This window comes from Montipora capricornis, unplaced genomic scaffold, assembly GCF_036669925.1.
Source record: "Montipora capricornis isolate CH-2021 unplaced genomic scaffold, ASM3666992v2 scaffold_167, whole genome shotgun sequence".
Lineage (NCBI taxonomy): Eukaryota > Metazoa > Cnidaria > Anthozoa > Scleractinia > Acroporidae > Montipora > Montipora capricornis.
In genome coordinates, this window is record NW_027179928.1 from 18,059 (window position 1) to 30,000 (window position 11,942).

Sequence of the window (11,942 nt, forward strand, 5' to 3'; positions counted from 1 at the left end):
TTTGGGGGGGAAACGTCTATGAGATATGTGTAGATTCAGATGACTAAGTGAGAAAAATTAGGTTATGGGCACTTTAATTGTGTACTTGATATCGTCGATTTCGTTATCTGTCTGTAAAGGTGGCCCATGTACCTTCGCGAGTTTTCCCTTCCTCGCCCCAGTGTCCTTGATCCAAACCTTCTGCAAGACGGAAAAGGCCATTAAGGCCTGGCCAAACGCTTGAACATATCAACGCAACATTGCATGATGTTGCAACATGTTTTGAACGTGCTGGCTACACGCACGCACCACCTTGAACATTTTCAACGCAACATGTCGATGTTTATGTGACAAAGTTCCCTGGCGTGCAACAAGTGGACCTAGCCCGTACATGTATGCCCTAGTGTATGCCCTAGTGCCCTTTATTGCACTTCTGAGTGGCTTTGAATGTCCTGATCAAGTGAATTAGCTTTTTTGCCGTATTTAGTTGCTATATTGAAGAGAAAATGCAGTGGCAACAACTCGATCGAGAAAAATTCTTTGACTTGGGCCATTTTAGTTTCAATAGGAATAAAACACAAACAGCGGTTACAAACATTTGCTTGAAATGCTTAACTTTTATAAACTTAACGTTTCGTATGTTACAACATACATCATCAGAAGTAATTATTATTCAGTTACAGAATAAGCAAGGGTGAAACACTATCACCCTCTGCTACGGAAAGAAAAGGAACTAGAATCACTTGTTCGCCGAATCCTCCCTGCTGAGGTTGTAGACTCTGTTCGCCCATCGGGTTCCAGGTTAGCACACCTTTACGGATTGCCCAAACACATAAGCAACAACTAGCCATGCGACCTATTTTGTCCGCTACTAACACGTACAACTTTGCTCTGGAGAAATGGCTAGACGACAAGCTCAAACCTCTTTCTATCAACCAATACACAATTACTGATACCTTTGAATTCGTCAATGAAGACCATGGACTGACAATCAATAGTGGCGATATGCTCGTTTCTTTCGATGTCTCTTCATTATTCACCAATGTACCACTGGAAGAGACAATACATATTCTTGCGGATAAAGCTTTTATGAACGATTGGTTCAATGTAACGCACGGCCTCAACCTCAGTAAGCAAGACCTGGTTGATCTCCTAAGAGGCGCAACGAAGGAACAACTTTTTCTGTTCAACGGTCAACTCTATGAGCAGACAGATGGTGTCGCTATGAGCTCTCCGCTTGGACCCTTAATGGCGAACGTTTTTATGTGCAGCATAGAAGAAACGCTCGAGCGCGATGGCAAGATGCCCGCATACTACAGGAGATATGTGGATGACACGTTAACTATTGTGCCAAATATAGCATCAGCTAATGAATTCCTCGAGACTCTTAACCACTGCCACCCCTCGGTTAAGTTCACTATGGAGATTGAGAATAATGGAATGCTTCCGTTTCTGGGCACATAGCTCCGTAACAAATCTACACAAATTCAAACCAAAGTGTATGTCAAACCTACCAACACTGGCCTGCCTTTTGCTGCATTACAAGAGTCATGTTGATGATCGCTACAAGCGCGGCTTATAAGAGAACTATGCTTGATCGTGCCTTCCGCCTCTCATCTAACTGGTCATACTTTTCCGATGAATGTGATCGGCTCAAAATGGTGTTTTCTCGTCTTAGCTATCCAGACAGGTTAATTAATTCCACCATCTCGCGCTTTATTGCAGTCAAAGCTTCTGATCAACCTGTTCTCGAGTTACCAGCTGTTAACAACGAATTAAAAGCGGTTCCCGTGGTTCTGCCATTTAAGGACCAGTCTTCAGCCGATATTGTAAGAGCACAACTTAGAGATCTGAGCCAGAAAATTCAAGTGACCGTCCGGCCCGTGTTTGTTAGCCACAAGATCAAACAGCATCTGAAACCGCGCGAAGTCAAGCCTCCCATTGTCAACCAACAATCCCTTGTTTATCAGTTTAAATGTGACCTGTGTGATACAGGTTATGTTGGTTACACACGGCGGCATTTGCATCAACGCGTTGACGAACACAAGAATGCGTCTTCCTCCATTGGAAAGCATTTCCGTGTGGAATATTCCTATGTGCCCAATGACCTTACGAGGAATTTTACCATCTTAAAAAAGTGCAAGAGCAAGTTTGACTGTCTCATTTATGAAATGCTTTTATTTTAATTAATGAACTGAGATCAAGCCTGAATGTACAGTCAGACTCAATTCGTGCGAAAGTGTTTGAATCCATTTTTATTCTAGCATGTTTTTAACACCCCCTTTTGTACATTTTCATACTTTACATACTTTTACTTAATAGTTTTATATTTATGTGTATGCAAAAATTTTATCTTCACTTTTAAGCTTGATAATGACCGAAGTTCGGTCGAAACGTTGCGCATTTTACCCGGTAATTTTTACCTCAACAGATAAATTTAAATTCAAAAATACAACTGTACGGACTGAAAACTAACGAAATTGATTGACATAAAACGACAAGAATATCCTAATAATAGAGATAAAGTTTCTCACTGCCAACGTTTTCATTTAAGGCTGGCTTAAGATCACGGATCAACAGAGACTCTTTAATTTTGCAATACATGTCTGATCAACCAGTTGCTAATATTTCAAAATGATCCCACTTAATCCTATGGTTGGTTAAGAAACCATGATCAGCAATTGCAGATTCGTGACAATTTGTAGTTAGAGCTTTAAAATGTTCTGTTTTTCTGTCACGTAATCGATGTTTCGTTTTTCCTATGTAGAGCAGTTTGGTCTGTACACTACTTTTGACCTGAAGGAAGGAGCTAGTTTATCTTTGTAAGGGAAAAAAGACTTGATTCTTCGGGTGTTCTGAAAAACTATTGTGACGTTGAAAATACCATAGAATTTGTTTATACAAGACCTCAGCCGTTTTGTGAGGTGTTTGCTGTGATGACCTAAGAAAGGTAGAGCGATAAGAACTTCTTTTTTCCTTTTTTTCCCTTTTTTTTCTTTTTTCCTGTACAAACAGTTAAGAAAAAAGAAGTTCTAACAGTTGTATTTTGGAATTTAAATTTATCTGTAACTGAATAATAATCACTTATGTTGTAACATACGAAACGTTAAGTTTATAAAAGTTATGCATTTCGATCGAGAAGGTACTCAAATTCGACAATTGCCGGGTGCTACGTTTCAATGCAACCTTTGTTCACGAGCGTTCTCCACCAGTCATGGTAGGAATATCCATCTTAGCAGCTGCAGAAGGAGATATTCAAACGTGGAGTCGGCATCACAGTGGATGGTAGAGCATGAACAACCCCAAGATAGTAGCAATATCGACACAGGGAATCGACCAACTCCAACACAACCGAAAAGATGGGGGGATTATACCAAAGACAATATCCATCAAGTGATCGATAACATATACGGAAAAACTGTTTATTGGAGGCGAAACGTATTTAAATTGCCCATGGAGCGGCTGGTAATAAATTTGTCTTCGAAACAACAAAGTGGATAGAGTTTTGGAACCTCGATGCAACCGATCACAAGGACATTGCTCTGAAAGTTATCATGATAATGCCTGCCCTACTTCTTCAGAAGCTTCAAGTCAACAGCAAAGGAACACTCCCAGTGTTTGTCAAGACGCCTTCCAAAGTGGGAGCAGGGTGATCTAGATGTATTATTAGGGGAGGCCAGTACAATCCAGGCCAAATTGCCTACAAATCACAAGGGAAAGAGCGATGAAAGATTATCGAAAACATTTGCTAAGCTTGTGCTTGAAGGGAAGATAAATGCAGCTTTGAAGCTGTTACACCAACAGATTAGCAAAGGGGTGCTCCCTCTATCCCAAAGCACATTAGATGAGCTGATTCAGAAACACCCAGAGGCAAGCGAAGCTGACTCTTCTTTGTTGATGGATGGCCAACCACCATTTGTTGACCCTGTGATGTTTGAAAGCATTACAGAATCTACCATAGCAAATTCAGCATTACGGACAAAGGGATCTAGTGGGCCCTTGGGTCTAGACGCAGATGGGTGGAGACGAATCCTGGTGTCTAAGAACTTTGGGGCAGCTGGTCACAATCTTGGGGCTGCTGTAACTACATTTGCACGAAAAATCAGCACTGTTGAAACTGAGGTCGCTGTTAAAAATGGCAGATTCTACACAAACCTGGAGGCGTATACAGCTTGACGGTTGATCCCATTAGACAAGAACCCAGGTGCCAGACCAATCGGTGTCGGTGAGGTACTACGAAGGATCATTGGATAAGCCACACTTTCAGTGATCAAACCAGACATCATGAGCTCTGCTGGAAATTTGCAACTCTGTGCTGGTCAAGCAGGTGGATGTGAAGGGCTGTGCATGCTATGAGTGATATTTTTGACGAACAGGCTACTCATGCACTGCTCCTGGTGGATGCAGACAACGCCTTTAATTCACTCAATCGGAGGGTTCTTCTCCACAATATCTCCTACGTATGCCCACCAATCGCCATCTATATTAGGAACTGTTACAGTGTACCCTCCCGTTTACTTGTTTTCGGCGGAACCGAAATTTCATCATCAGAAGGGACTACACAGGGTGATCCCCTTGCAATGCCAGTTTATGCAGTAGGCATAACTCCCCTTTTAATAAACTGATAAAACCTCCTGCAACCGAAACCGATGTATCAATGAAGCATGTACCCTTTGCAGATGATTTGCGGTGGTGCTGGGGACCTGATTACTCTGCGACGCTTGTGGGACAACATAGTGCTCTACGTTCCCAAGCTAGGATGTACTCCAAATGCAGCAAAGTGATGGCTAGTTGTTAAGCCACACACCGAAGTATGTGCACGAGAGGTATTTGAGGGAACCAACATTAACATAACAACAGAAGGAAGAAAATATCTTGGTGGTTTTATTGGCGGCGAGAGTGGCAGTGGCAAATACGCTGAGGAGCTAGTCAGCTCGTGGTGTGAACAGCTGAAAGTACTGTCGAAGATAGCAAAGACAGAACCACAAGTTGCTTATGCTGCGTTTGTGAGCGGGTTCAAACACATACTGACTTACTATATTAGAACATTGCCCAACATCAAGCAACACCTCGAACAACTGGATCAAGTGTTTATCCCTGCAATAACACATGGCCATATATGCTCTGCTGACGAACCACTTCTGCTATCATTACCTGCAAAGAAAGGCGGCTTAGCCATTCCCATCTTCTCTGCTACTGCGGACTCCGAGTTTTCAAGATCCAGAGCAGCCACATAACAGCTGATAGAGCATATCAACAATCAAGATAGCACAGCACAGGTGGACTGCGACCTACTCAAGTACTCAAAACGAGACATCATAAAGGCAAGGGAGGAACACAGTGAAGTCATCCTAGAGCAACTTCGAAGACGAGCCCTGAACAACTGAGGGAAAATGACCTAATTGTAGCTATACTGAAAGGCGCCTCTAGTTGGTTCACTACAGTACCACTGAAGGCAGAAAACTATAACCTAAACAAGAGGGAATTCTACGATTCACTAATTTTAAGTTACCGTTGGACACCGAAGTACCTCCCGTCTGTATGTCCATGTGGCAAGAGATTCGATGTCGATCATGCGATGTCGTGTATGAAAGGTGGGTTTGTCCATAGGGGGCATGACGAAGAGCGAGATTTGTTCGCATCGCTGCTCCAGGATGTATGCCATGATGTCGAGGACGAACCACATCTGTAGACCCTTACCGGAGAAATTCTAACTAGCAGTATCAACTCATCAGATGAAGCCCGCCTGAATGTTAGTGCGCGAGGGTTTTGGCAAAGGGGCAACATGCATTTTTTGATGTAAGGATTTTTAACCCATTTGCAAAGAGCCACCTAAACCAAAGACTTGAAACCGCATTCACTTCCAACGAGAATGAAAAAAAGAGGCACTACAATCAGCGCATCATTGAGGTTGAGCATGGCTCCTTCAGCCCCCTCGTGTTTACACCCTATGACGGAAGTGGGAGGGAAGCTGAGCGCTTCTTAGCTGAGCTCGTGCACAAAGTCTCTGAGAACAAACACATGAGCTACAGCACTGTGATTGGCTAGCTCAGAGCCAAACTCTCCTTCAACCTGCTAAGACCATCAGCTGTGGTATGCATAAGAGGTTCAAGAGCACCCAGGCAGGAGTTTAATGTTGATGTTAGCGAAGCAATAATCTCTGAAGCAACTGGAAAGATCAGATAATTAACTGTATATACATATTACATATATATTTTTTCTTAATTTTAGTTGTATATAGATTGTTAAATTATTTAACAACAATTATTTATTTAAGTCTCCAGTAGAATATCGCTGCTGAAGAGTAATTAGAGGGTCATGAAAGGGTAAAATGAGAACTGGGATTGACCTGATTTTTCGGGCGGAAAATCGAATTTGATCATTGGGAATGGAAATTGTATTACAGAGGTTATAAGGTCAGATTAGTTCTGAACAAATTTCCCGATATTAAATATTTCATCTGGTCTTCTTGTCTTCTTAGCCACTGCTATGTGAGAGTGACCTTCCTGATGCTAACGTGACAGCCTTGGTTTTGAATCTCAAAGCTTCCTACCTACAACATCCCTACCTCTAATACCATAACGGCTTCACTAGCAGGAATCGACTTCCCTAAACCCACTGCAACCAATGCAATCACTCGAAAAGAAGAAGCTCAGATGAGGTATTGGGCAAGGTGCCATGGTAAATGTGTCAGGCACAGGAACTGAAACGTTTTTGAACGTACGTTACCGATTTGCAAGACCTCTGGCCCAGCGATAGTTGTGGGTCTAGTGAAGAGGGCGAAGACACCGACGGGGGTACAGTGGTGAGCATCTTAACGGCCGAAGGTATAGGCAAGCCACCTCAAAATCCTATGATGCATTGTTCTAACTCACTACTACACGTCACGATCCTACATACAAACATGCCGAGGCATTGCGATACTCGTGAATGTGAAAATGGTGTGCATTTCCCACAGAATTTTAGTCAAGATTACTGTCGTTGCTCGCGTCGCTCGCAGCAATTAGCCAATATCAAAAGTACCATAATACTCTTTGTTTGTCCCTCAAAAGATTTGCATATGCATCGCTTTTATTCGCTTTTGAGACTTAAAATGGTCCCAAGAGAAACTGGAAACAATGCTTGTGCAAAATTTTGGAGGGACAAACAAGAAGTATTATGGTATTTTTGATATTGGCTAATAAAAAAATCGGGCAAAAGTCAACAATCATGGGGGGGGGGGGGGGATGTAGGGGAGGGATGCCGGAGATGCTCACCCCCGCAGATGACCTGCCGATTTCTAATTACTAGTCTTCTCAGTCTGACACATGTACTTACTTATTCCCCTTCGTTCCTAGTGGAACATAGGTCCTCAACTAGAGCGCGCCACCTAACCCTATTTTGTGCAGTGCCCTTTGCCTTATTCCACGTGAGATGTTTCCTCTCCAACTCTTCCACTCTCGTACGCCGCCAGGTGTGCCGGGGTCTCCCTCTCTTTCGCTTCCCCTGTGGGTTCCACTCCAGTGCCCTCTTGACTACATGCCCATCTGGTCTCCTCAACGTGTGGCCGATCCATCCCCAAGCTCTTTGTCTTATGTCTTGCTCTATCGGACGCTGCCCTGTTTGTCTCCAAAGCTCCTTGTTGCTGCTTTTTCTAGGCCACCATATCCACAAGATGTTCCTCCGGCTCTTATTGATGAACACCTGCAATTTCTGCTCCAATCCCTTAGTCAGCTTCCAAGTTTCAGAACCATACAAGAGCACCGCCTTCACATTTGACCCAAAGACTCTCAGCTTGGTCTTGGTTGTTAGTGCTGTGGTTCGCCATATTGGTCTCAGCATCGCAAATGCCTGCCTTGCCTTTCCAATTCGTGCCTGAATGTCCTCGTCAGTGCCTCCCTTCTTGCTTACAATGCTCCCCAGGTATGTGAACTCATCCATTTCCTGAATCCGCCCCCCTGCAACCGACACACCATCGCCACGTTTGGTACCAATACGCATCAACTTTGTCTTGGTGGCATTGATCTTCAGGCTTACCTTCGCACCTTGTACCTCCAAGGCCCGTGTCTTATCCCTCATATCCTGTATTCTGTGCGACAGTAGGGCAAGATCATCGGCAAAGACAAGGTCTTCTAAGGATGTCGTAAAGGTCCACTGAATGCCTCTCTTCCTGTCAAAGGCTGTCCTCGTCACCCAATCCAGGGCGACCAGAAACAACAGGGGAGATAGCAGGCACCCTTGTCTTACCCCAGTCCTCATATTCAATGGTTGGGTCCTCTGTCCATTGTGTACCACCTGTGCGGAAGAAAACCTTCATAGAGAGCTCTTATGATGGTGACCACCTTGTCAGGCATCCCCTTGTGCCGCAGCAGCGTCCACAAAACCTCTCTGCTGATACTATCGAAGGCCTTTTCGAAATCTATAAAGTTTATATACAAGGAGGACTGCCACTCGATGCTCTGCTCCGCAATAATCTGCAGCGTTGCTATTTGATCCGTACAATTTCGGCCAGATCGGAAGCCCGCCTGTTCCTTTCTCAATTTTTCATCCAGCGCGATCTTGATGCGCTCCAGGAGCACTCTGTTAAATACCCTATTAGCCATGTTCAGCAACATGATGCCACGCCAGTTTTTACAGTAGCTCAGATTACCTTTCTGGGGCAGCTTGATTAGTAGACCCTTCTTCTACTCCTCTGGTAACTTCTCCTCCCACCATATCCTGTTGCAGAGGTCCAAAAGAACCTTCTCTGACGTGTCCCCTCCCGCCTTAATTGCCTCTGGTGGTATATTGTCACAACCTGCAGCCTTCCCATTTTTTAACTTCTTTATAGCATTCTTGATTTCAATACGTGTGATGCGACCTGTCCTGATGTTAAGCTCGTCATTTGGCTCCACCTCTGGCGGGCTGAGCGGCTCTTCGTGGTTAAGCACTGTTTGAAAGTGCTCCCTCCACCGGTGAATCTCCTCTTTTGCTGACCTGAGCAACACGCCTACCTCATTTCTCACTGGCTTACATGTATTCTGGAACCTCCCACTGAGCTTTCTGGTGATCTCGTACAAAGTCCTTGCATCACTTCTCTTTCCAGCCTCCTTAGCTCTCTCAGCTTCTGATTCCACATACACCGTCCTGTCTCTCCTACACCTCCTCTTCACCTCCCTCTTCAGCTCTTGGTACCTTTGGTATGCATCTCTCTTCTGCTTTCTTGTTCTGGCCATGTTCGTCATGTTTTTCGCCACCTTTTGCTGCTCGATAATCTCCCAAGTCTCCTTGCTGATCCACTCCTTCCTGTTTGTCTTTGCCCTACTCAGCACCTGCTCTCATGTCTTCACGTAACCTTGTTCGATCATCCTCCATTCATCATCCACTGACAGCTCCTCCTCCTCCATCAGCCGCTGCAGACCCTCAAATCTGTTGTGCAGCGCTAGCTTGAAAGCATTCCCCACCTCCAAGTCTTTCAGCTTCATGACCTCGAAATGCACTCGGCCACTTTCCCCTTTTCTCGCTTTGGCAATCTTTAGCCTGACTTTTGCCATCAACAGATGGTGGTCCGACCCAACGTCTGCCCCACGCAACACGCGAACGTCCTGCAGTGAGCTCCTCCATCTCCTAATAAATGCCAGGTGGTCGATCTGGTTCCCAATAACACCGTCAGGAGACCTCCATGTCCTCTTATGACACTCCTTATGGGGGAACAGCGTTCCACCGATTACCAGTTCATTTGCCTGACAGAAGTCCGCCCACCTCTCACCATTATCATTCATCTCAGCTCTTGCCCCATGCTTACCCATCACCTCCTCTCTGCCTGTATTGTCCATCCCTACCCTAGCATTCATATCTCCCATGACAATCTTCACATCTCTGCATGGCACCTGCTCCAAAACCATCTGTAGCTCGTGGTAAAAGTTGTCCTTCACCTCCTCAGTTGCCTCATTTGTTGGGGCATAGCATTGCAAGATGGTGACCTGCTGCCATCTTGAGTTGAACCTGACTCTGATTATCCTCTCAGACACTGGTTCCCATTCTAGCAGGCATTGTGCAGCTTCTTTAGACAGAATGAAGCCAATTCCTCTCTCATGATTTTCACCTTCATCCATTCCTGAGTACAGCACAGTTTCTCGTGTAGCTATCCTCAACCTCCCACAAGAGTTCCATCTCATTTCACTTACTCCCAGAATACTAATACCATATCTCTGCATGTCTTTATCACCTGGGCAAACTTCCCAGTCTCAAACAACGTCCTTACATTCCATTGCCCGATCTTCACACACGCTTTTGGCGACAGCAATTTCATCGGCGGCTTATGCGTCATTCTTTGCTTCGCACGTTGCTCCAACCGGGAGTTAGCATCCTGTACCCCTGCTTCCCAATAGGGCGCAGTGGTAATTCTAGTTTTGGTTTCAGTAATATGCTTCTTTTTCCGGGAGCGGGTTATCAGCCCGCCGCCCAACCCCCAACCTGGAGGACCAGGGGCTGTTCTGACCAAAGTCCCCGCCGGCGCAGCTGTTTGGGTCCTTGAGACACTCAAGCTCACCACGACAAGGTGTCAGCCCAAGGTGAAGTCTGACACATGTAATTGTTTAAAATTTGTTCAACCGTCTGAAGATGTATGTTGAATCATACGAAACGTCAACTTAAAATGCGCTTTAACATGTTTATCACCGCAGTTTGTTTATTGTTTTTGATCAAGTTAATAAGGCCCGAAAAGCAACAGTATTTCTGATAAGTAGTATTCCGCAAATATAAGCCTTCATCTTCGTTGTTCGCTTTGAAAATCTGTTTACGTCACCCGTCAGTTAAGTAATTTTTTAGTGGTGCATCCCTTCTGAGAAAAATCCTGGATCTGCTCCTGACTATAACGAAATGCCGTGGAAGGACAGAGCTATCTTTATTGTCATGTAATGTCATAAGGTAGCAAGCAGTGATTAATTGTCAGTCGTAGCAGGTAGTGGTATTTTTTTCTGAGTTGTAGGTGAATGTCAATATCAAAAAATGTTTGCAAGCAGTGAGTATTGCTCTAATTGGTATGGTACTCTTTCGTGATGACACGGACGTAATATACACTTTTTGCCCTTTAACCTTAATGAAAAAAAAAAAATAACCATTCTCGATTTGTCTTAGAGTCAAATGATTTTATTGTCTCTTTGCAATTTACATCTACTTCCATGAAATATTAACTTACTCGACTCACCAGGCACTTATTTGTTATTAGAACTATTTCAAACCTTTAATTACAAATTAAAAAACCATCACAAAACTGAAACAAGGGAAAATAATATGAAGTTGAGACCTGACTTCAAATATTCTTGGGATATTCTTACATTTATAACTTAAAGAATTTTACATCTATCTTACGGTGCAAAGTCACTATTTAAAGAGAAATTCTTAGCCAAGTTTCTTTATTAAACCATGCTTCATTACATTATTATAATTTTCCCGTTGAGTGTTTCTAAAACTCGAACTACTCAGTTATGCCGAGCATAGCGGTTTCCTTGGATTGAATGAACTAATTGAATAATCTCTTCGAGGGGAAGTTGCTAAATTAGAAAAAAAGCCTTATTCCGTCGCCCTTCAAAATTTGCGCAATTACCAGTTGTATTGCGATTGGCACGCGTGAAATAGAACATCGTAGCTCGTGCTTCAAATTTTGCGTTGTTGTTCCCTAAATTAATTAATCCATTTTTGTCTCGTTTTGAATATATTTCAACGAAATCGTCCAGCGCAGTAGTTCAATTAATTCAGGAATACGAGAACCAGATTTTTTTCAAACCTCGGTTTTATTCCAAGGAACGGTCAACACCACATCGGGTGAATCTTCTTCGAACTCAATCGGTGTAAGCTGGAAATGACTTACAAGTTCTTTCAGTGTCGTAAAGTTTATGGTCTCCTTCATGGATCCAAACTGAGCCACAAATCCATTGCTTCCCTTGTCGTATTTGAAGGGCAGATGTCTGAAGGAAGGGCCCCCTTCAGGTGCTCTGACTGTC

The 11,942-nt window shown here is 43.8% G+C and overlaps 3 protein-coding genes and 1 pseudogene across 3 annotated transcripts in view; 1 reads left to right on the top strand and 3 right to left on the bottom strand.

Moving 5' to 3' along the window:
• The first annotated feature begins 1,203 nt into the window (after positions 1-1,203).
• LOC138034765 (uncharacterized) lies at positions 1,204-4,155 on the top strand (annotated as a pseudogene).
• Positions 4,156-8,642: 4,487 nt separating this feature from the next.
• Positions 8,643-9,173, bottom strand: LOC138034767 (uncharacterized). Its single transcript, XM_068881879.1, has one exon. It carries the CDS (start codon positions 9,171-9,173, stop codon positions 8,643-8,645), a length of 531 nt encoding a protein of 176 aa, XP_068737980.1.
• Positions 9,174-9,275: 102 nt separating this feature from the next.
• LOC138034768 (craniofacial development protein 2-like) lies at positions 9,276-10,154 on the bottom strand. The gene has a single exon (XM_068881880.1). The coding sequence runs from the start codon at positions 10,152-10,154 to the stop codon at positions 9,276-9,278; it is 879 nt and encodes a 292-aa protein (XP_068737981.1).
• Positions 10,155-11,091: 937 nt separating this feature from the next.
• The window catches only part of LOC138034766 (uncharacterized), a 13,011-nt gene continuing 12,160 nt past the window's right edge, over positions 11,092-11,942 (bottom strand). Inside the window, exon 9 of the mRNA XM_068881878.1 lies at positions 11,092-11,942. This exon is cut by the window's right edge and continues 125 nt beyond it. Coding sequence (XP_068737979.1) covers positions 11,720-11,942 — 223 coding nt within the window. The 3' untranslated portion in view covers positions 11,092-11,719.

Coding starts and splice junctions, on each gene's coding strand:
- LOC138034767 (XM_068881879.1), bottom strand. CDS start 9,173: ATGGCCAGAACAAGAAAGCAGAAGAGAGATGCATACCAAAGGTACCAA.
- LOC138034768 (XM_068881880.1), bottom strand. CDS start 10,154: ATGCAGAGATATGGTATTAGTATTCTGGGAGTAAGTGAAATGAGATGG.